The 24,270-nt window shown below is 50.1% G+C and overlaps 1 protein-coding gene across 1 annotated transcript in view; it reads left to right on the forward strand.

Annotated features, from left to right (window-relative positions):
• The first annotated feature begins 876 nt into the window (after positions 1 to 876).
• Positions 877 to 24,270, forward strand: part of NF2 (neurofibromin 2) — a 40,132-nt gene continuing 16,738 nt past the window's right edge. Inside the window, exons 1-12 of the mRNA XM_019471283.1 lie at positions 877 to 1,002; positions 2,048 to 2,170; positions 4,439 to 4,522; positions 9,000 to 9,068; positions 9,565 to 9,647; positions 10,354 to 10,429; positions 10,741 to 10,875; positions 13,152 to 13,226; positions 14,669 to 14,782; positions 17,205 to 17,327; positions 17,703 to 17,920; positions 19,301 to 19,406. Coding sequence (XP_019326828.1) covers positions 991 to 1,002; positions 2,048 to 2,170; positions 4,439 to 4,522; positions 9,000 to 9,068; positions 9,565 to 9,647; positions 10,354 to 10,429; positions 10,741 to 10,875; positions 13,152 to 13,226; positions 14,669 to 14,782; positions 17,205 to 17,327; positions 17,703 to 17,920; positions 19,301 to 19,406 — 1,218 coding nt within the window. The 5' untranslated portion in view covers positions 877 to 990. The remainder of the gene's footprint in view (positions 1,003 to 2,047; positions 2,171 to 4,438; positions 4,523 to 8,999; positions 9,069 to 9,564; positions 9,648 to 10,353; positions 10,430 to 10,740; positions 10,876 to 13,151; positions 13,227 to 14,668; positions 14,783 to 17,204; positions 17,328 to 17,702; positions 17,921 to 19,300; positions 19,407 to 24,270) is intronic.

Genomic DNA, 24,270 nt, shown 5'->3' on the forward strand with positions numbered 1-24,270 from the left:
TTCCACCGTGCAGATGGAAGACCAAAGTGGCTTTGGCATATTAGATTCATCTGTTTTATGTCCCTCTTCACCTTTCTGCCTCCCAACGCCTTCTGTTTTTATGAGCAAACTTCAGTAACAACATAGATGCAGCTGCAAGATTGCTCGAAGGACACGGTCTTTGAGCAGGACCAATTTTCTCTGCTCCTGAGCTGCTTTTGTCCCAACATTTTCAGCAGAAAATGCAGTTTGACTCTATAAAAACGGGCTCCGAGAGAACCCCTGACTTCGGTGATTATTTTTTTCTTTTTCCTGAGCTCTTTTTCCCTTTCACCTGTGCAGGGTCGGTGGCTCTGGATGAACGCGCTTTGCACATCGATCGTTTCACTTCTCATTTTCGGGAGCGCATTGCGCCCTTGTCTATGAAAGCCTGTTGCCGGTACTGGAGCTGGCGCAGAGCTTCCTGGGGCTGTAGGTAGAGACATTAAAGCCACTGAGGGGCAGTTAAGAGTGGTTTTTATTTCTTGCTGGAGCCGGGCTGCTCGTGGCAGTGCATGGCTCAAAAGGAACCTCAACGGACCCTTCAGTTCCTCTGTTGAATGTCGGTGGGTTGCCAGAGGAAGAAACAGGGGGGCTTTATTTACAGTGTTGTTTGCAGGGGTGGAAAAAAAAAATCACCTCTCAGTTTCCTAGTGAGGGAGGAGTTGGTGATCGGCAGATGACATCAGATGGAAGGATATAAAGTATGCTTCGTTAGGATGTTTCCTTATCCGTACCAGATGCCTTTTCCACGCTTGCAAAGGCGTTGTGAGGTGAAAAAAGGATGCGTTTGGTTGAAGGGAGATGAAGTTCTGAAACCCGTCTTTATAACCCTGCTTCCTGTTTGCTTTCCTGCAGGTGAAGTGGAAGGGGAAGGACCTGTTCGACCTAGTATGCAGGACGCTAGGACTCCGAGAAACCTGGTTCTTCGGACTTCAATACACCATCAAGGATACGGTGGCTTGGCTCAAAATGGACAAGAAGGTTGGAACCAAATTTCCCTTGAGACGTCATCTGGGATGACAAGGGAGGATGCACTTTCCTCTTTCTTTGTATGCCCGAGGCTGTGTTATGTGTGGTATTGAAGTGAAGTGCATTTAAATCTCACACCCACGGCATCTGTAAGTCAAACCGGGAAGAGTTGGCAGAGATACCCCACCCCAGCTCCTTCTGAGCTGTGAAGCCTCAGACCGTGCACGCTGCATCCCCTTGAGGCATTTTGGGAGACAGCCGTACTGGGATGCAGGACTTCGGGGTGACTGTAATGTAAATGAAACCTAAAAGTCTCTATTCTGTGCCCCTGAGCGACAAAACCTTTAGCGGAAAAGTGAAGTTGCATCTTGGCTTCTTTTGTTGTTGAGATGTACAAAGAGCTAGGGAGGAGGAAAACCAGAGGAGTGAAAAGGAGATGGAGGTAAGGGAGGGAACGCTTCCCAAATAGGTGAGCCTCCAGGTTGCTGAGGGGTGGGTTAGAGAAGCGATAGATAGAGTTCTGTTTGCATCCAAAGGATGTTACGCTAAAACCAGATGGTAATCGAGACTGAGAGGGAGGTCTGGGTGTCTCATACGACATGCCAAGGTTTTAAACTAACGTGAACCTGAACTGGACAGTGCCAGCACCATAGCAGGGTAGCAAGGAACAACACTGAAATACAAGAGGAGGCGTTGCAGGGAAACGACGAGAAAGTCGGATGGTGGTGTAGCAGGATGTAGCATCGCTCCGCGAGGTTCGGAGCAGGCAACGTGCGCACGGCAGATCAGGATCGACCTTTGCTGTCTCATTTTGCATGCTGTTTGTTTCTGCCTTGTTTGTTTTCTTGCATCGTTAGGAGTGTCAGAAATGTTTGTTTGTTTTTCTTTTTTTGACTATGGTTTCTGAACTACTTAGGTTGGTTCGTCTGTTCTAGATGTCTAAAGTGCTTGGCAAAAGATGTGCCGATCTGAACAGAAGGGAGCTGTGTCTTGGCTCCGAGAGGCAGAGCGCTGAAGAAGCTGGAAAAAGTAGCTGAACGGCTCTTGTATCCTACAGGTTCTGGATCACGACGTTCCAACAGAGGAGCCCGTCACCTTTCACTTCCTGGCCAAATTTTATCCTGAGAACGCAGAGGAGGAACTGGTCCAGGAAATCACACAGCACCTGTTCTTCCTGCAGGTAGGAGCCGTGTCAGTACACCGCTTTCCAGCCCGAGGGAGAAGGAGCCAGGATGAGCAAAAGTGCCGGAAGGTTCTAGGGTCAGAAAGTTGGTCAGCAGAGTGTGGGTCCTCATCGTTACGTTCACACCTCTCCGAAGGGAGTTGTCTTCAACAATAAAAACTTCTTAAAATAGGTCAAAGATGGTTTGTCTGGATGAAGCAGTCACAGACAGCCCAGACTTGCAGACCTCGTAAGCTGGCTGTCAGGGATGATTAGGTGATTTGTAATATTAGCGTATGGTAGCTAGGGGAAATGAATCTGTCAGATGTGGGCTTGAATGACACACGCAGCCTTGGAGTCCACCTCTCCGCAGGGCGTGGATATCCATTGTGCTGAGGGATGGCGATTGCCTTTGTACATGATAGCATCGTTATGTGGAGCAGGGGAATTTCATCGTCAAGAACAGAATGCAGCCGACCTGTTCCGTGTTCAGGCTGTACAGCAAGGTTCAGCTCTTCGCAAAACAGCCTTCAAGTTACTGGAGCAGAAGAAAATCCCAGAAGCACAGCTCTGTCAGAGACCGATGGCAAAAGCAGAGGAGAAGGGCAAACCTACCCGTCCCACCTGCCCCAGTAACTCGTGCCCTTATGTTAAGCGTTTGGAAGCTGCGGTGAACGCATCTGCAGGCTTTTTTCTTTTTTATTTAAAGTACGCTACAAAACTTTGTGTCCTGAGAAATCGGCTCAGCTGATGTTGCTGTAGCAGTGCTGCGTGGCTGGTAACGAAGAGCTTCTGTCGCAGGAGCTCTCTTTCAGACAAGGATCAATTTTCTGAAACTATGTCCTAGAAAGGGTTGTGTCAACTACGGTTACAGGGAGTGGAGTAGTCCTAGTCAGACCCCTAGGTACTGATTGGGATGTTTCAGCTGCTCTGTGGCTGTTAATTTGAAGTTTCTGAAATAAGTAAGTCATAAAAAACCCCACTCATTCTTTGTTTGTTACACCGAAGTAGAGGCAACCTGGATTTGGATGTTCTTGGAAATACCACTGTAGACTCCAGTGTGCCCCGCTCTTTCGAATGGATACCAAAGTGAGCTCACCAGCTTCCCGGTACTCCTCACTCTTCCAAAGTTCATCTTTGCTCTTCAGAGCTAAAGGACTTCTAAGTGCAAAGGACTGCTGTTAATTTCCAAGGGCTGTCTCGTGCACTAGTGTCTCCGCAGGGCTATTTTTAAATGTCCGGTTTGCCATGAGCTTTATCCTTGATGAGGAAGAATGCCGTTGGCATCTTTGAAAAGCAAAATCGGAGAGGAAAAGCAGTTAAAGCTGCATTTATAAATGCAGACTGTGACTTTTCTACTAGGATTTCTGATGACGAGAGGAGCCTGGGCTCCTGTAACGCGTATGGGAAATGGGAGCACACGTAAGCTTGCAAACTCTCCTGTTTTTATCTTAACGCAGGAGAGTATTTTCTGTGATTATGTTGTAACCAACTTGGAGGACTCAGCATGTTATAAATTCAAATTGATGTTACTGCGTCTCTGAAACAATCCATTTAAGTCTCCCGGGAAATAGTATGGGTTTTTTTTCTACCTTTATTCAGGAAAATTAAGTGTGCAAAGTCAAAAAATATCGAACATGACAGGTTTAATTTTTTAATGCACAGAAGCCAGGAAACGTAAAGCCGTGGCTTTTGGGAACTGCGCGTTGGCTCTCCTGGGAGTGTGCGCAGGGCTTTGCCTGCTGCGAAAAGCACTGCCACGGGGCTGACCCGCAGCTCTCCTTGCTGTCGGTGGGATTGGAGGGAATTAGGCTCGAGCGCGGGTGAGCACTGACTCATAATGAGGCCTGAATATCCCAGAGCAAAACCTCTGTGTGCTCAGAGACTCGGCTGCAAGCTCCTTTTTTAATTTAGTGGTGTGTGTAGATGTCCTATCAATCCATAGCTTATGCCTTAAGAGGTTTCATCTCCGTGTTTACACGCGAGACTCTTTTTTTCCACCCCCTTTCCTTTAGCCATGGGGTATAGGTTCTGTCATTTTTCACGTATAAATTTAGCTCTTCTCGCAAACCTGTCTAAAAAAGGTGGCCTGTGAAAGCCTGAGCCCTTCCTTTCCGAGCCACCAGAGACTTCCTGGGCCTGAATTGTAATTAGTGTTAGGAAAATAACTGTTAACTGTGTGGTTGACAGCTCGAGTTAAAACAAACTGCAACCATCTGCTGTGACAGTCATGCGTTGCACCACTCCACTAAATGTGTGTTGCGTGTCCTTTACTGCTACGTGCAGGTGAAGAAGCAGATTTTGGATGAGAAGATCTACTGTCCTCCTGAAGCTTCTGTCCTGCTGGCCTCTTACGCCGTCCAAGCCAAGGTAGGCACGGGGGGATTCTCCTGCTGACACTGGCGGCGGGTTCACGTCGCTCTTGGGAAGCGAGGTGCTTTGCGATATACCTGCTTCCCGAGGAAGGGGAAGGCAGGGAGGGTTGTTAAAACTTGGGAAGTGAGGGGACTACACTAGCAGTATTGCCTTCTCGGTGCTGCTGGTTCCTGGCTACCTTAAGACGTTGGACAGATTTTTTGCTTTCTCTTTCCAGGACTTTTTAGCAAGTGCTCGGCTTATGAGCTGCAGCGCCTGCTCAAGTGTGGCTTACTACTGGAGCAGGTGAATTCCCCGAGCCCGTGCTTTTTTGGATCTCCTCCCTGCTCTTGCCGTTGTAGCCAGAGGCAAACCAACCATGGGACTCACAGCTCCGCTGCTTCCCCAGAATACTTGTCACCGTGATAACTGCTTTATTTTGAGTGCTACAGCTTGCCACGTAAATGTTACTGCAGTGTTAAAGAGCTCTTCCTGACTTCTCCCTTTATCTTGGGTTTGATCTTGGGTGTTTGGCCTCACTAGACAGAGGAAGAAGTCAATGGTCACTAAGTTCCCCTCGTTCCTCGGCTGAATTCTGCTCTGGACCCAGAGTCAGTGTGTTTTGCTGAGGATTTATTTAAGAGCACGCTGTTTTCCAGTCTGGAGCATGCAGCCTTGGACAGCTTGCAGCAGCCCACAGCAGAGGGACTCCTGGGATAGAGGGAGCAGCCCGAGGTTCAGAAGTGGGGACGTTCTTGCAGGAGAGGAAGTAATTTATCCCTGTGTATGCGCAACATGTACTGCTGCTCGATTAACGAGTCGTCTAGCTCATCTCCAGTTTATGCGTGTAAAGATAACGTCTTTGGAAAAGAAGTGACTGGGGTCCGATCGCAGCCCAGCTCTGTTGTCGCCGTAGCCTCGTGGTCGTAGTCGGTTCTGACTCTCTGGATGCGATTTAGGGAGGCGTTTTGGCTCGCAGGACCGCAGGCAGGTGGCCGTGCCCTGGGTCTGGCCCATCTGCCTGGCTTTGAGGAGCGTGACTGTCGAGCGGTTTTGGAAGAAGCAGGGTAGCTCTCTGGTCTGTGAGACCACCTTAGCTGACAGTGCAGGAGGGGGGCTTTGGCTCTGTTGCCTGAAGAGAGGGCCTGATCCAGGCTGGCTGGAAACAGGGGCCAGTCCTCAGTGTTTCACCATGGCTTTTTCCGGATCGCCGTATAATCTTCCTCAAAACCCTTTAGTCCGTGCCCGGTTTGTCTGAGCGCAGCCCTGGCTGACGTGCAGCAGCGTTCTTTGATGATGAATGTTTGAATTTACTAGAAAAAGACGTTTTCTCCTCATAGTCAGAATATTGATGAAACCGTACTTTGTTCGAGAGACTCATCAGCCAGGGAAAGGCGAGTTGCTTTTAGAAATGTTTCTATTGTGTGAAACATTCATCACTCTTATTAGAGTGCATGAGTAAACACTTACTTGGCTTTTTCTCCGTTGACCTGCTGAGCTGAGGATACATAGGGGATGACTTTTCCCGTTGCCAAAATGAATAAACCATTGGGTAAATATTGAGCGCTGTTAACTCTTGGCCGTGACAGCTTCTGCTCGTGTGATCAGGAACAGGCTGTAATTTGGTACAGGACGGTTGTGCCGTCCCCTTTCTCTTCTTGCAGCTCGGCTGCTGACCTTGCGCTCGGTAGCACGCTCGACGTGCTCGACGCTCGGTCGTCTGGAGGTCAGCCGGAGTCAGAGCAGTTCTCCTAACCTTGCACGTCTTGATTCTGCACAGAGATTGTGAGAAGGTGGAAGAGGGATGCCTTTTCTGATCTTTGCTAGTGTGCTTTCATGTCTGCATCAGACATGGCTTTTCCTCGCTGCCCCTCCAGGCAGGGTTTCCCCTTCTGCTTTTTTTTCAGCAAGGGAGAAAGCTGAAAGCACGTCTTCGGTACGGAGCTGGGAAGAAAGATGTTGCAGGTCATCTCCTTCCAGTTAAATAGGATAATGATGTTCTTTCTGGACAAGAAAGCGGCCGCTGAGCACAGTAATTTCACTAATAACGTGCTGATTTGCATGATTAGGGCCGTAATAGCCTGACACAGCGGTGTGTTTGCAGCCATTTGATTGACAGCCAGGTTGGTTTGTGCTGTTGTTGCACACCTACCTGCAATAACAAAGTAAGCGTGTGGGTCGTAAAAATAAAAGCTTATTTATTTCCATATTGTTGTGTTCATTTGGGGAATTACTACGTGTTTTCCCCTCTAGCCCTGCATTCGAACCACCCACACTGCTTTCAGATGTTGGAGGCGGTTCAGGTTTTAAATAGCCGGGAGAGACGTGGAATCCACGGAAAGATGCGTCCCGGCAGAAAATGGTGACGTCCAGGAGGTTCTTCCATTTCTTGTCCCTTAAATGCAGATCGCTGCCGTTGCTGCAGCCCTCTCAGCACTTCAGATCTTGTAGCGTGAGCAAAGGGCTCTTTTATTTGTGATTTTTGTCCCCCCAAACAAACAATACTCGGTGTTAATAGTTTGAAGCTGAACATGCCTGTGTTTATCCAGGACGGTGTAAGCCAGGTATATGAATGAGGTAGAGGCAACTTCCGTGTGTAACCATGAATATTGATCATATAGTTCAATTAACAGAAGCTGAAATTCCGTGACAGTTTTGAAGTAATGATTTAATTGAAAAGGTCTTTAAAAGTATGTTTGCCGAATCATTTGAGCCAACGTATACTGCAATACTTAAGCCATTTGTTGATTTTGACTTGTGAATAATTAATGTTCTCATCCAGACTCCCTCTCGGTACAAATATTCCTTTGGGACGTGACAATATTTTTCACCACATGAAAATCACATAATCCATACTTAGTCTTGGATCTCCACGGTAGATCACAACAAAAAATAATCGCGTTAATCCTATTTGCTATTATTTTCATCACCTAAAAATGATTTATTTTCTGCCTCTCCAAGGTTATTGGAGTTGTTTCCTTTGCCAGTGCCACGTTTTTATTGCTGTTCCCTTTTGATGTGGGTTTGAGGGATGCGTACCCGCAATGCGCTGCTTTCTGAGGAGCTCCGAGCATCTGTAGACCTTGGAAGACAGACAGTTGCCGCTGCTCAGCACCCTGCTGAATGAGATCAGCGGCGGTTTTGTTATATTAATTGAAGTCTGAGTCAGTGTAGTTTGGTGCATGCTTCCTTCGCATCTGCATGGGCCCCAAATCAATATTTGCGTCTTTAATCCCTGCTTGTCATCTGTGAAACGTTGCTCGCCGGGCTGCGGAGAGGATGTATGTGTAGACTTTTGATGCTGAGCTCTGGTTTTAGCGTACAACGTGATGGCTCTGTCATTAAAAGGAGGCTGATACGGAAAGCTCCCTGACTTATTATGTGACCACCATGTGTGTCTTGGTCTGGCTTTAAAAATTGTCACCGTTTTTGCACTTTCTGAGCTGAGGTCCTTCAGAAAAGCGGGGAGGGAAGGGCTGTCTCCCTTGCGAAACGAGTGACTTGAGCAAACGTTGCCGTGTCTCGTGTGATGGGGTAATGTCACTGCAGAAGTCCTGTTTGCCAGGTGAATGAAAATCGCAGCATTTCGTGTACGTGCCTCACAACCATCGTCCTCTTCTCTTGAACTTGCTAGGTTATTTGAGGTGCCGTTTTCTGGTGGCTTCCTGCCCTCTTAAGCTGTACAGGAGGTAAATTCATTTTCACATGCACTGCAGGGACACTCGGCTTTTCAATCTGTTAATAAGCAGTTTTATTTCTCGGTCACTTTATATGCTGCTCAAAGTGATGTAAATCTAAACAAATACTAGTCATTACTGGATGTACTTAACAAATCTGAATTGGATTCCATGACCCAGTTGAGCAACAGACCCTCCGGCAGAAAAGCTGACACCTGCCCGAAAGGAGTCTGTCAAACTCCTGTAATTTTTTTTGGTTTATATTTGTTCGTTAGGGTGGTGGGCAGCAACAGAGAAACCGCCATCCGCCTCACCGGAATTACTGGTATCGATCGGTCTTTGGGGACAGGTCTTTGTCCATATCTTGACTCCCTGTCCCGCTATCGTTGGGAGGGTAATGACCTCTCAGCTATAGAGCGAGTCTTTCCTTGCATTGGAGGCAGTGTTTTCTGGGCGTGGTAATTAGAGTGGAACGGAATAGTTCCGTTGGAAGGGACCTGCAATGATCAGCTAGCCCGACCGGTGGACTGATGGTGGACCTCAGCTGATGGTGGGAAGTTTTGTTCTGCTTCCACCTCTGCTGCGTGAGTAGGAGGAGGACGACGTTAGTTTCTGTTAGCAATCAAATGACAAAGAAAATACGGTTATTAAATTTGCCGCGCGGCATATGTTCTCTGCTCTAACAGGTTGTGACGTGAAGGGTGTACGCAGTCTGCGTTTGCTCTCTCCCCCAGGGGGTGGATGTGTGAGGGTGAGGAGTTTACTTGCCCGTGTTGTTAATGTGGGGTGGGCACGATGTCTGTGCTTCTTTCCAGTATGGTGATTACGATCCCAACGTCCACAAGCGAGGCTTCTTGGCGCAAGAGGAGTTGCTTCCAAAGCGGGTAAGGAGCTCGGCCGAGCGGAGGAGTAGGTTTCCAGGCCTGGTGGTGTTTTGTGTAACAGAGCCCCTTGCAGAGGTCTCTGTGGGACCACCTGGGGGGTGCCCCCTGCTTCACTTTCCCTGGGCTTCCTTACCAAGGCAAACAATCTAGAAAGATGTATTGAGGGAGGAGAATTCAATCTCTTTCTGACATATTTTACTAAAAACCGAAGCAAATGTTTCCCTTCTTTTCACGGTTTCATCCTGCCTGCATCTCCCCGCAACGGCCTGGGGACAGTTTGCCTGTGCTGTGTGCTTGGGAGGGTTGAGCGAGCGCCGGGCGATCGCAGGCTGCGGGGCTGAGCGTGCCCTGCTGAGAGTCGCCTGTCTTGAGGTCGGACGTGGTGCTGGGGAGGGGTTGCTTGGGGCTCGGGTTTGTTTCTGGCTTGCTTGCTGGCTAAGGAGACTGCGACAAGAGCGGCGGTGTGACCTGGTCTCTGTCTCCCCATGTATCTCAGGTAATAAACCTGTACCAGATGACTCCAGAGATGTGGGAGGAAAGGATAACGGCCTGGTATGCAGAGCACCGAGGCAGAGCAAGGTGAGCGTCTGCTGCAGTGGTGGGTCAGGGTCAGTCCCCTCGTCTGAAGAGTCACCAGGGTTTGGGGAGCTTGGGCAGGTGATGGATGAGCTCTGCTGGCAGCAGGGCTAATCCCGGCACAGCTCTGGAGCAGACTCACGAAGGGCAAAGGGCTTTCTCTGATTGCTCTGCGTGTGCCCTGCTGTCCCCTGGTCGCTGATGGGGTCCTCGAGAGAATCTAGGACTGATGCTCAGTAAGGGACCACCTGCGGAGCGGCAGGGAGGCGGGCAGCCCTGCCTAGGGGGTCAGGGGGCTTTTTGGGCCAGGAAAAGAAATGGGGATTCAGACTGATGAGGTGTATTGCTGCCTCAGGTGGTAAAATGCTCCTTGTGGGGGATAAGCCTAAAGTCAGATGGATCTGAAACAGGGGCCTCCCAGCCAGGGATTTCCTATTTATGCTTAAGGGATTGGGAGAGGGACAAAGCAAGGCTTGAAGTGCTGCATCTGGCTAGGCAGGCGTCAGCAGCCATTAAGATGCCGACAAGCTGCAGAGTGGGATTTGCTGTTGGACTTCATTGATCCTGCCAGCAAAGACAGGCTTGACCTGTGCGATAGAGACGGTCCAGGCTTTAAAGCCTTGTGAGTGCTTAGGATCAGAAAAAGCCACCATCCCCCTCTGTCTGATCCTACCAAACGTCGTAACGCTGGCCTTTTTTTGTCTGACAGAGATGAAGCTGAGATGGAGTATTTGAAGATAGCTCAGGACTTGGAGATGTACGGAGTGAACTATTTTGCGATTCGGGTGAGTGCAGGTTGCGGGTCATGTTTTCTTGCTGGCGTAGCTCTTGTGTCAGTCTTCATCTTTTGTGTTGCTGTGAGATTGAACGAGTGGAGCCCTGGAGAGCCAGCAGACCTGGGAGACGGCTGCGGCGCGTTGGTGAGAGTCCCTGCTGCAGCGTGCTGCGCTGATAGCTGCCGGGGAGGCAGAAGCTCTTTTAATATGCAGTGCTGGTGGGTCACTGCTCAGGGCTGGTTGATGAAGCTAACAGTGGCTCATGTCAGACCCTCCGAGTGGAATAAAAGGGTTTTCTGCTCTTTTCTTTCCTCCTGTAGAATAAAAAGGGCACCGAACTGCTTCTTGGAGTTGACGCCTTGGGTCTTCACATTTACGACCCAGACAACAGGTTGACCCCTAAAATCTCCTTTCCGTGGAACGAGATCCGGAATATCTCATACAGCGATAAAGAGGTATGGATGCATCTCCCCTCTTCCCTGAGAGCAGTAAGAACACAATTGCGATTTAAAATGATTTCTCTTCGCTTCTCTGTCTGCTGTGCTTGCTATCACCAGCTTAGCTAAGGGCAGCTCAGCTTCTCCAACTGAAACCTTAATTCCAAGCCTTTCTGAAACCTTCCAGGAGTGGGCATGCAAGAGGTCAGCTGGGATCTGTTCTCCTGTTTGGTTTTAGAGTACGTTCAAACCCACCATGTGATTTTTTTCAAAAACCAAAATCGCTGTTGATGTGCTTAGCCCAAATATCAAAGTTCAGAAGTTGAGAGCTCTGCTTTACTGTATGTATTACAGTATATATTACTGTGTGTGTATATACTGTATTATGAAATATAGCGAGATGTACGCCTGGCGAGAAGAGCTCTTGCCATATCATTAGATCATCTTGAGTTTTCAGGCTGCCTGGCTTAGCGTAACAGCTGGAATCTTTTTAGGAAGTTGAGTAATTTAAGCCTGCTATTGGATAGATATTTATTAAATCCAGAGCATAAATATGAATCTTCTGAATCATTGGCCACCAAACCTCGTTGAGAGTAGCAGTGAAATTGGCTGCGGAGGGGAAACTGATCTGCTCAATTTTCAGTCTGAGAGAGCTGCTCAAAGAAAACCAGCTGCCTTTATGGTAAAGAAGAAAATTAACTTCTTAATTAAAAATTGTTTTCCAATCTAAACATCAGGGTAAAAGCTTAAGGTTTCTCATCAGCTGCATTTATCGCACGTCTCGTGAAGTTTTATAAGCAGTAAGGCCGTGCTGGAAGTCTCTTCACTTGTTTTACCCCTTAAAAATAAAGAGCTTCACAACTCTGCAAAACAGCCCAGCGCTCAGAGGCTTTCGAAGGCTTTCCTGCCTGCGACAGATGAGTGCAGTGGAAGCTGTCCGATCAGGCCTTGCCTCAGAAATCCGGGGACCGAAGCCTCCGCAACCAGGCCTTGACGCGAGACTGTAATAGAGCCTTCTCTTGGGGGAAAGGACTGCCGCCTTCCATCAGGTCAATCATCTGTGTAATAAGATGACCACAAGTAGACCTGACGTGATAGTAAACAGTCTTAATAGCTGGGTATGACAGCTACGTCGACGCAACAGAGGGGTTTAATCCGTCGTAACAAAGATTGACTGTTTACGTGGAACTGAAATTCCTCTCCTGGCATATTTCTGCTGTTGCTTTCAATGACTGGTGAGGGTTCTGCCAGAGCCCGAGTCCAGGGACATTCACGCACGTCTGCCTGTGTGAAAGTCTTAAAAGATTGGCTCTTAAACTGACAAAACAAAACACTGCCAGGGCGAGTTCTGCTGAGCCCTTTTCAGGCAGTACAATGTATTGACAAATAGACCTACTTTAATGGACACAGGCTGCCTGCTCGAGCGCTGTCTCTTCAGCTGGTTATTTTTGTAGCGTGTGGGGGAGTGATGGAATATATGCATGCCTTCTAAAAAGCGTGGTGTGGCAGAGCACTCCATCTCTTCAAGTATCCTTTTGTTAGTTCAGAGTCTTCTGTCCGTCCAGGGGCTGTATTACCGAAACCCTCGAGTCTGGCGATGCCACCTATATCCTCTTGAGAGACCCGCTGTGGGAAAGCTCTTTGGAGAGGCCGTGGTTAGAGCTGTTCGGTTGGTACATGGAGCGTAAATACAAGTTAGAGCAAGGGAATAGTATTTTGAATTGCGGGAGCAGTCTTGTGACACGGCTGACTTCTGGAGAGCAAAATGCATGGAGAATCCTTTTGGGGAACCCTTGCGAGTGGAGGTGGCAACGGGAAGGGCGGCAGCTCCTGTTGCTGTGTTCCTAATGCAACCCTCCTGCCCATCCATCGGGCGGCCGAGCTGGTTCTTCCTCCCTTCAGAAGTGTCACGAGTTTCTGCTGTCGGTTCTCAGTTCTCTGCAGCTGCCAGGAGAGCAGCGTCTTGCCTCAGGAGGTGCTGAGTTGTCTCTGCCCTCCGCAAGGTGCTCTGCAGAGGACACCGGCTGTCGGGCATTGCAGTCTGCAGGTGGACAGCACTCTCATTGCTTCTGTGGCACTCGCGTTTTTCTGACTGGAGGAACAGTTGTCTCCTTGGTTGCTTTTGATACTAGTTCTCTTGCTTGGCTAAAAGCCATGGGGACAGCTCTCAGCCTTGTTTGTCTGACACTGCTGACCTCCTCTGAGCCAAAGCTTTCAGTAAGACTTTTATAGCTGTGGTTTTATTAAATGCATCGCTCTCTGATAACTCTCTGCCTCTATTTTTTCCTTTGCAGTTTACGATTAAGCCATTGGACAAAAAGATTGATGTTTTTAAATTCAATTCATCAAAGCTGCGTGTGAATAAGCTGGTAAGTCTACAGAGTAATTTTTATTGCCTGCAGCAGTTGTTTCTGCAGGCAGTACGAGACAATGTTCTTTTCCTTCGAGCAGTCGGAGGGAGCGTGCTGGCCTGGCTGGACTGTAGATGTGATTTTGTAGAGCAGTTACTACTCGGTCGTAGCCTCTAGAAGAGAAGGGGGAAGCTCAAGTCAAGCTCCTTCACAGAACTTCTCCCCCCTCTCCTGTTTTTGTGCTCCCTTTCTGAGCTCTTGGGTTACAGCTGACCTGCATGGCAGAAGCACTTAGTAAGTAAAACTTTCTCGTCACCCCATCTTTTCTCCAGAACCCCTTTCTTCTCCTGCGGATCTTTTCCGTTCTGTCCTGCGATGTAGAACTCCCTGTTTTGGGATGCACCGTTATCGGAGTCTCAGTCCCGGCTTTTCCTAGGCTGGTCCCCTCTGAGGACGCTCTCCTCGTACGAGGATGGAGCGGGCTACGTTGAGCTGTCCTGTTCAGCATCCGTGTTAGAGACCAGCTTTAGCTAGTGTTCTGGATTTGGTATCTGGAGGAGCTTTGATCCAGATTCTGTAGTAGCTGTGCACCGTTGTTAAGGCGCACGAGGGACCTTTGCGGTCCTGGTTATAGGCTGTCCTGTACTTCACGTGCCGTAGGGAAGTGGGGCCTCCTGACAAAGACCTCATTCACTGCACTCATCGGGTTCATAGTGCTGAAGCTCCTCTGACTCCAGAGAAGTCATTTGTGACTTGTGAAATGGAAGATGGGCATGTGGATCAGTCCTTTAGAAAAGAAACCGAGTTTAGAAACCTGCTTTATTGCTGAAAAGAGCTTTCACTCTTCTGTGTACCCACCCCTTTGCTAACCCTCCTCTAGTATTGCCGCCTTCCTTGTCTTCCTTGAGTACCAGAGGAAACCAAATCGGTGCTCAAAAACCCTTCAGCAAAGGTGTCTGAAGATGTCCAAGGAAGTTTTTGATAAGCCTTCCTGTTTGTCCGAGATGGAAAGTGGGTTTCCTTTTTTTTCTTTTTTTTTTTTTCTCCATCTCAGTGCTTTAAACATGCAGTTGGGAGAAGGTGCAAGTTCATCTTGAACCTAAAGAAAGGGGGCAGGGAGAACCAGGGAACCAGTCAGAGCTGTAGAAGTCTTTGTTTCATTATTTAGCCTAATGCCTTTTTAGAGCTGGTATAAAACTTGCCAGAACCGTGCTGTGCTGGATGCACAGAAAATTGGTGTCTGCAGAGCTGGTAGCCCAGGAGCCGGCGTTTGGGAGGGGACTTGGCTGTGCCTTGGCTCCCTGCCCCTCAGGGGTACGAGGGGGTTTGAGATCAGTGGGAGGAAGTGCTTGCAAGCACCAAAGCAGTTCTGGTGTTTTTGTGTGTCAAGAATACAAACCACCTCATCGTCATCATGCGTACAGCTGTTTCTCTCCGCTCTTCACCCTTGGCTGGAATAGATTCTTCAGCTGTGTATCGGAAACCACGACCTCTTCATGAGGAGGAGAAAGGCAGACTCGTTGGAGGTCCAGCAGATGAAAGCGCAGGCCAGGGAGGAGAAGGCCAGGAAGCAGGTGAGAGACGTCTCGTATAACTAGACCGTGAGCCAAAATCAGAAATGCAAATGAACTTGGGAAGGAACAGTCTCCAGGATGACATCAAGCACATGGAGCAGCTTTGAGGGACGGTCCAGCTGAACGTCTCTTTTTTAGTAGCCTGCTCCCACCTCACCAGTCATTCTCAACTTGGCTCTGCAGGTTGACGGCAGCCTGGCAGCCCGAGTCCAGCCCCCACACTCGGGAGCAAAACTGGGAGGACGGGAGGGAAGAGCTAATCTGGGCGTCCTACAAGTGCGTGTGCGTCTTCCCTGCCTCGGTTCATGCCTGGGTGCCGTAGCTGGAAAGATGTAGTGTGTTGGGGTAGTTGCTTGTAATTAAAGCAGGGGCTGTGAGGGGGAGCTGTGCTTTGCCGTAGTTCTTCGCCTCATTTTCTAATTACATGGTGATGGAATGCACACCGACATTTCGGGGCGTGCAGCCTGCATGCTAATTCGGTGCTGGCCTCCTTTATCTGCCGCAGGCCAGCCCGGGCGGCAAAAATGGCTCTTTGGAGGCAGCAGCGTGTAGCCGATGAGCATATATCAGCATATTGGATTGTATGAATCATTGTTTTCTGCTCGTAGACCTTTTCTACTCGCTGAAACTTGCACAGCTAATCTGAGCACTGGTGCTTAGAATATAAATGTCCCTTTCGCAATAAAACCGCTAGATAGCAGCAGAAGAAACCAAAGCAGTCACTTGCACCCAGGAGAGCCTTATGCTCGAGGGACTGCTAAGTTAATGGATTCGAGCGTGTCCACAGAGGTTCCTGCATGGTGCTGAAGTTGGGGTTGAGGTGCTCAGCTGGCCTGCAGATGTGATGTGGCTTGTCTTGCAGGCACCTCCTGAAGCAGTTCTCCTTCCCGTAGCTTGCGGGGTGGCAGGAGAGGACAGGACGTGAGTCGCTACGAGGGTAACCAGGCCAGCTCCTCTGGGGAAGAGGGGCTTTTTGCTTCCCGCGGGGATTCCTCTGGTCAGTGAGGAGTTGGCATTAGTGGAGCAAAAGGTCCTACTTGGAAGGAGCAGCGTGGTGTCCAAGCGCTGGTGGCTTCAGGGACAGGTTTCGCCATCTTGTGAGGTTTTGGTGCATTTGAAGAACACCAGCAAGAGCTGAGATCTCGTGCTTAGGCGGGCTGCTGGGAGAGGTGAGGGAGGTGGCCCACGGGCACTGAGAGTGGGCGGAAGCCTATCGCTTCGCATGAGCTCTCAAATCCGGAGCACGTGTGCTCTATGGGAAAGGTCAGGCTTCTGCTCGGGTTGGCTGCCCTCTCCTGAGCTAGCCACCGTGCTGTCTCGCCTGCTCCCTCCTCCCTCCATAGGATGCACCATTGTTAACTGGTTCCAGATAGTCCTTTTATATCGGGAATTCTTGTTAATGGAAGTCCTGAGCGGGATACAGATCGTAATGATAATTAATGGGGGGAACCTTTAATAGAAGGAAGCAGAGCTGCTAGAGCAGTGGGCGTCCCGCTTTCAGAACACAGTTGGTGTCCAAGGAGTGGAGAAATGTGTCGTCACACTTATTTCCCTTATTAAACCCAGCAGGTGGCCTGTGCAGTGCTGTAAGTCCTTGCTGTAGCGTGGATATTTATAATGCATCCATCTCTGTCGTACTGGAGTGCTTAAACTTGGTGTGTTAATTAGCCCGATGGCTCCCTTTGGGCGCTTGGCTAGCGGAGAGGCAGTTGTTGGGCACGCTCTGTCTGCACAGCGCTCTCGGCATCTTCTGGGAAGAGGTGGCAGGATTCTGGTGGGCTGTCTCAGCGTAGCTTGGATCTTCCCCTCCCGGAGAAGCATTGCTATTTCCTGCAGACGGAGCTGGAGGGAGAGAGTTCGTCGTACCTAGGAATTGATAGGGGTGGTCGCGCTCTTTGTGACCTGCCCTATAAACGAGTGGAAGTGAAGTTTCCAGCATGCTGGGTTAGATGTCTGATCAAAAGTAGCAGCTATCCATGTCCTTCAAACTCCTGCCTTGCGGTGTGTCTCTGATATTTTGAAGATGTCCTCAGACTGCCCTTAAGCCCAGTCTTGCAGTCAGTTTAAGAAACTCTAGGTATAGCTGGAGCTCTTGGGACCCTACCTGTCTGAGTCCGCCCTGTGAGTCGGCGTAGGAGGGTACTGTCTGGGGACGTAATCGCCTGCAGGCAGCCTGTGGGGCAGCGCTGTGGGTAGCCGCCTGATCAGAGGATAGGGGATTGTCTTGGGAATGGCACTCTTCAAGGGAGCAGGGTGCATCAGATCACCCCCATTTAGTGAAGTTCCCCATGTTGATAAGCAGAGAGGGGGCAGCAGTGCAGTCCTGTGCTCTAGCCCCCACGTAGTGGCCCTTTCTCATACTACGGAAAGCCTTTCTAATGTGTGTTATTTCTCCTCGCTTTCCCCAATACCTTTTTCCTAGATGGAACGGCAGCGCCTGGCCCGAGAGAAGCAAATGAGAGAAGAGGCTGAGAGGACAAGGGATGAGCTGGAGAGAAGACTGATGCAGTTAAAGGAAGAGGCAACGATGGCCAACGAGGCTCTGGTGAGTCTCTGGGAGGTTGTTTCCCGAGGCACTGCAGCTGTTCCTCACTCTTTCCACTGCTGAAGCATTTTAGGAAGCACACTGTGACTGTCCTACGGCTATTCTCAAACTGCTGCTGGTGGACGATGATCAGAAGGCTGGATGGAGTTGATTTCATCCTGCTAGCCTGCTGTGGCAGGAGCACAAAGGAGGATGATTTGGGACAGAGCCTGGGCACATCCAGGTCTTGGCTGCAGAAGGCTGCAGGCTGTCATGGAAGGGAGGGACTTTATGGGCCGTGTGGAGTGAGCAGCCCAGGGCCCTGCTGCGGGGTTTGTGAGCACATTCGCGGAGACATTCAGTGCGCTTGATGACTTAATGTGCCTTAATTCTCAGATGAGGTCTGAAGAGACAGCAGACTTGCTGGCTGAGAAGGCTCAGATCACGGAGGAGGAGGCCAAGCTCCTGGCTCAGAAAGCAGCTGAGGCTGAACAGGAGATGCAGCGAATCAAAGCCACGGCCATCCGGACGGAGGAGGAGAAGCGACTGATGGAACAGAAGGTGCTAGAGGCAGAGATGTTGGCACTGAAAATGGCGGAGGAGTCGGAGAGGAGGTCAGAGGGTACAACCTTGCAGCTGCCTCTGCTTTGCTTTCCAACCCCCTTCTGACTTAGCTGAAAGAGTGGCTCATGCCTTGAGTTAGTCCATCCAACGGTTTGCAGCGAGCCCTTGGCCTCCCGTGCACGTACAACAGCAAATGGCCCCGAGGCTCAGCTGGTTTCTCTCTCCATCTCGCTGTTTGCTACAGCTGGGCTGTCCCCGAGTGGGAAACGGTGCCGGTAGAGCAGTGGTGGCCCTGATCTTTCCCTGGATTGGAGCTGGAGACCCTTCTCTGAAGCCTTCTTTGGGAGAGATACTGTGGTGAGAGCAGCAGGGAAAGGGGCTGTCAGCTAGCGGGGGAGAAGGCACTGCGGTCCTTGTCAGGGCGCGGAAGGCAGAGTGCTAGCAGCAGCGGAAGCCAGCTCTACTTTTGGGTGATTTCTGCAAACACCCGCTGCGTTCCCCGAAGTATTTGACAACGTTAATAATGCTTGGGTTGTTTTTTTCTTCTGGATGGTAGATCTACATTCCCTATTTTCCTTGTATTCCTCTATTTACCTCTCAGTTGTTTAGTTCTCCTTACCAGTCGTGAGGTCTCTGTTTCAGGTTAGCCTTGAGGTCTCCCTAGCTCCTGGAGTCCTTGCTTCTTGTTAAAACTGGTGTTTCCATCCTCTTGATACCAGAGCCCCGGTCCCGTGGTGCGTTTGGTAGCGAGCAAGTAAAAGATCATTCTTGTTTCCTTCCAATTGATTACTTCTTTCCATGTGAGAGCTTGCTTGGTGTCAGCCCTTCTGCTTGGACGAACGCTGCCCTTGTCCATCTCTTCTTGCCTTGGTCTCCACTCAAATTTCAGTCCGGCAGAGAAAGCTTCCTTCCCTCCTTTGGCTTTCTCCTTGGGGGGGTGGGGTGGGGTGGGGGTGGTCCTTGAGGCTCAAGGGTAAATACTAGTTTTAGAATTGCTGGGCCCTGCAAGTAGGCAAAGCTGTGTGACCTTGGGTGCTTTTTTTCCTTTTTGAATGTAGTAAATAATCGTTAGTAGAGGCTTTCTTGTCAGAAAACTGCCTCTCCTGCTGTAAGTCTGAGCTTAACTTCTGAAGTTGTTCTCCCCATTCTGGCATCTCGGTACGCTTCTCCAGCCCTTAGCCTTGCTCACTGATGATCACACAGAGCCCGTGTCAGAGCCGCCCTTCTATGGCTTGGATTTTTGTGCTAATTAAAACATCCCACGTGTCAGAGGTTCTGGCGTTTCCCTTGCTCAAATGATGTCTTAGTTTAGGTCTTGTGGCGGGACAAATATCAACCCATTCTGCACCTACACTGTAATCCTGCTTCTCCATCTAATCATTCCTCTCAACTTCAATCTGATATTTGCCATTTGCTATTTTTCTTTGTAGGGCGAAGGAGGCTGATCAGCTAAAGCAAGACCTTCAGGAGGCTCGCGAGTCTGAGCGGAGAGCAAAGCAGAAGCTTTTGGAGATCACCAGCAAGTCGTCCTACACGGTAAGAGCGTTCTGTATTGTAATCCCCAGTTCCCAGCCAGTGAACGTGCCCTCCTCTGTAGCCTGGAGGAGTCTTGTATCTCCATCCCGTCGGTGGAGGAGTATCAGCTGTCTCATTGCATTGCTTAGCAGCTGCTCGGAAACCCTTAGCAGTGCTTGCCCTTTTCATCCAGGCACCCCACCCAGCAGGAGATCGCTTTGCTCTTTTTTTTTTTAGGACGAGGGGAAACGGCCTCAAGTTGTGCCAGGGGAGGTTTAGATTGGACGTGAGGAAAAATTTCTTTACTGAAGGAGTGGTTAAACATTGGAAGAGGCTGCCCAGGGAAGTGGTTGAGTCCCCATCCCTGGAGGTATTTAAAAGACGTGTAGATGAGGCGCTTAGGGACATGGTTTAGTGGGCATGGTGGTGTTGGGTCGATGGTTGGACTCGATGATCTTAGAGGTCTTTTCCAACCTTCATGATTCTATGATTCTCATGCTACAAGAGCAAGGGAGCTGCTGGTGAAATTAAAGGCAGCACACTTTAAACCAATTTAACAGCCATGTCAGAGCCATGCTTTGCTGGCACGTGTGGAGTGTACCAGCTCGGCAATAGCCTTTAAAATAGGGTTAAATACTTACGAAACGGAGGATGTCCTTATTCTTGTTAGGTGGGATAAACACTGTTCGGAACGTGTAAATTCATTCTTTGGGCACAAACTGGACACTGTGCCTCTGTGTGCTGGAAAAAAACTTCCTTGAAGGGGAGATTATTCCATAATTGCCCATTAAGAGGATTTCACACCTTCCTCTGAAGCATCTGGTACCGGTTGCTGCCGGGGACTGAAACGCCAGACTAAATGACCATCGCTCTGATCTGTCTGGCGGTTCCTTTCCTCAACTTCTCTAATTGTGCTGCAGGGCCTGCAAAACCCATCAAGTGCTCCCCTCCCCGCAGCTCACACCTGCCACGGCTGCTGGTTCGGCTGCCTCGCTGTCCTGAGGGGTGAAGGGGGAAGAGCTCGACAGCTTCAGGAATAGACTCAACAGATGTACGTGGGAGTTATGGACCCGTCTAGTACTGAAGTTTTAATTTGTACCTGCAGGCTCCTTCCCCCCTCCTCTGGAAACTTTCGAGGAGCAGATTGAAGAGGGCTTGAGATGAAGTAGCTTTTCATCCGGATTCTCTGAAATCCCCTGCAAAAATGTTCAGAAGCTTTTAAAAACGGCAGTGATGGAAAATAGCCAGGTGCTCTTAGCCATGGGACACTCACTCAGGTGCTGGCTACCTCGGTGCTTTATAAAGCTTAGCTTTGGAGCGCTCCTTATTTCACAAGTCTCTAGGTTTCTGGGATCCACCAGTTCTTTAATTCTGGGTTTAACTTGTGCACAGGGTGGAGTGTCCTCACTGAAACTCTCCTGCGTGGCTCCATCAGTGTTGATGTTTGGGCAGCTCTTGCACGTCCATGCTCCCTCGCGTTGCTGTGTCCATCCTCAGTCAAACCAGCAGAACCACAGCTAGCCAGCCCTTCTGCGTAAATCCCCGTGCCTGTGCTGGCGGGCAGCGGCGTGGCTGTGTTCCTGCCTGCGGAGTTAAAGCCTCATTAGCGGGAATGCTGCAGAACTGCATGGAGCTCAGCTCCACCCCTCCAGCTGCATCTGCCTGGAGGCAATCCACGTAGACCTGCCTTGTCCAGACACACGGCACTGCGTCCTCTCCCTTCCCTAAAGAGCCGTGGCCTTCCTGACACGGCTGCCGGTGCCAGGGGAGAAGGGGACATGTTTTTTTCCTCCCCAGTTAGGTGGCAGGGTCCCCTCGTGCAGCTGCCGCTCCTCCTGCCCCTCTGGTAGCCCTGGGAGGAGCGCCGTGTCTCACAGACTCGACGGCTGTTGTTTTCCAAGGTCAGGAGGATGCAAGCGTGACCGTTGTGCCCATATCCAGGTGACAACACCTTGCTGGCCCTTCCATCCCCTGTTACGCCCGTCTCGCTCCTCCCTTCCCCTGTGGCCTCTCTCATCGCTCTGCTGCGTGCGTGTTTGGGGCAGACAAAGTGAGGTGTGCCGGGATCCTGTTCCTGCGCGCACCGCTTCGAAGAGCTGGATTTGGGCGAGCCTGCCTGCCCTGCCAGCGCGCAGAGGCACCCGGCAGGCAAGCGCAGCCCGAGGGAGGGAATGAGCCCCGGGTGGCCGGAGGGATGAAGTGGTTTTGAAAGCTGCTGTTGGGAGGCTCGTGTCCCTCAGGTGAATGGCAGCTCTGCCAAATGGTGCAGGATTCCAGCTCCTCTCTTCCTTAATGAGGGTGTAACGCTGAGCTTGTTCTTTTCTGTGGTCTCCGTACTTGTGCTGTGTCGTCCCCTGGCACCGAGAACTAGACAGGACTTCCCTCTGGGGGAACAAAAGCAGGAGAGGAAAGGGGGAGTGGATGGATGTGTTGCAGAAAAGGCAAGAAACAGTTATTTTTTTCTCTCGTAACTTTTCAGTCTCCCATCCTGGTTCTTTAAAGCTTGTTTTGGTGTCTTTTTAGTCCTTGAAGCCCAAGCTGCTTTTGTGATGGGACTGGTAGGTGATGCATGAGAAAGACGACGACGTGAATCCGAGTCTCAGGCCGTCAGGGCTGGGAGAACAATTCATTCTTTACTGACGTGGCAATGGCTCTTTGCCTCCTTCATTGCCCTTCAGGTACCACTCATGGCAGGACTAAAGGCAGTCCTCTCTTCTCTGATCCTCTGGAAGTAGTAAGCGGCTGTCTTGGGCTTGCCCAAATTCTTGAGCAGCCAAGTAAAGGCAGTGGCAGCAACAGGAGGAGCTCTCCCTGCGGGGGAAGCCTCGTGACATGACTTGTTCTGTGCTTCCTCCGTATCGTCTGTCTCGCTTGCTCCATGCTCCAGAGGGATGAGCACTGTCAGCGTGGTGCTTGCCTCTATTAACTGCAGGGAATTGCTTTAGTGCAGTAACAGGGTTATGCAGCTTGTTCCAGGTGAGGAAACACATAAGGAAAAGGTCTGTGTCCCCTTTCATCATCCCGTGTCCCAGTGACACCCCGTGTCCCCTGGATTAAAAATCTCTGCACCTTGTGCAAGACTTGCCCGGGATTATTGCAAATGGCAGGGAAATGCTTTGCTCCAGATACTAAGCCCGTGCCTTTGAAAGCCCTCAGCATGCTCTTTGCTCTTTCCTTACTCTTCCTCACTGCTGCTGCTCTCTGACTTCTCCACCAATTTTTCGTCGCTTCATGAAAGAGCGGTCCTGAGGAAAGGCGAGGAAGTGGCTGTAGTAACCCTGACAAATTGGCATCTGGACTTAATGATTGCAGCAACTGAAATTCCTGCTCAACCGTTACTGCTGCTGTTTGGGGTTTTTTTTTTTTTTTAAATAAAACCCAACAAGCTTGTGCTTAAAAAAAAATGTGAAAGGTTGTTTGAAGGCCAGCAGGCTGGTTCTGATGATCCTGGCTCCCCGGCACAGCCGAGATCATAGAACCTCACGTGGGAAGGGCTTTGCAAACACCTGTGCGCCTTACAGGGAAGGGACTTGAATGTCAATGTGAGGCAAGTATTTAAATCAGTTAAGTGCTTTGGCAGACCTGTCCCCTTTCCTTCAAGACTGGAATTTAGGTACTCAGCTGTCCCTTTCAGCGCCTGCTCCAGAATTAATGCGGCTGTGTTCTGCGCTAGCAGCGATCGCAAAGGGGAGTAAGAAATCGTGTTTCCTTGTCCGTGTGTGTCTAACTTACCTGTAACGCTCCAGCCAGACCAAGCAGTGCAGTTTCGGGTGCCGCCTTGTTTATGCTTGTACTAGGTGTTTGCGCTCCAGCTTCGCCTCTGCAGGGTAAATGAAATGTCGTCCCTCTCGGGTTTGTCCAGCTGAAGAGCGAGCAGGGGACGTGCCCTGGCTGTTTGTGAATTCCAGGCTGGCGGTGAGGGAAGAGGCAGGTTATTGTGCAGAGTAAATCTGTCACCGCCCTGGCACTAGCGGTTCTTGTTGAAGCAGAGCTAGCTGCAAACAATCCCTGGAGTATCCCGAATAGGAGAAATGAGGGAAAGAAATAACCAGCCGAAGCTCAAGGTCTCGTCTGTTGGGACGGGTACCCTAGAACCATCCCTCCAGCTTTTGGTGTGTGCTGCCAGAGCAGCCTGTCTCTGCAGCACCGCCTCCTGCCGTCCCCCAGTCCAGGCTGGTTTGGGCACGTTGTTTTCACTACAAGAATCCCTTAAAGCAAGAAGGAGCATCTAGCAGAGAGGTGGGTGACCTTCTGGATGCCGGGCTGGATTTCTCGTATCCAAAGTGAGGGCTGAGCACGCTGGCGGCAGTTCTGACTCAGATCCACCCGCACAGTCCGCCATCTGAAGCCGCTGTGCCATCCTTGACGTGTGCCACTGCTTGCGACCTCATCTAACGTATTGCAAGAGCAGAGTGATGATTTGAGTCAGGATACTTTTCCTCTGCTGGTAGTGAGCCCATTTATTAGCGGTGTGACAGAATTTTTGACTGAGAGAAGGGTCGTATTTTAAGGAGAGATAGAAATCCAAGGGCCTGGCAGCATGTGTCAGAGTGGGATATCACAGCGTTTTGCAGGAGGGAGAAAGTCCCAAATCCTTGCTCAGGTGCGATATGAGTGATTCCCTGTGTTCTCTCTGCGTTTCCAACTGAATCTAGCAGTGGTTCCTAAACACTTGGAACTGTAAATTACTGAGGAGAGAAAAGTGTATCGGTGCGTCTCCGTGGGCCTTACTGAAACTGCATCCCAAGTTAACCCTTGGGGTTACGTTGTTCTTCGCTCACACTGTGGGGAGCAGTGGGGTGCAGGACTCTGCTGTCATACAGGGTCTCACGTTGCCCCTGTCCACAGCTTGCACTTTTTAAATTTGATTTAATGTTAAATAGCC

This window comes from Aptenodytes forsteri, unplaced genomic scaffold (genome assembly GCF_000699145.1).
Source record: "Aptenodytes forsteri isolate BGI_AS27 unplaced genomic scaffold, ASM69914v1 Scaffold129, whole genome shotgun sequence".
Lineage (NCBI taxonomy): Eukaryota > Metazoa > Chordata > Aves > Sphenisciformes > Spheniscidae > Aptenodytes > Aptenodytes forsteri.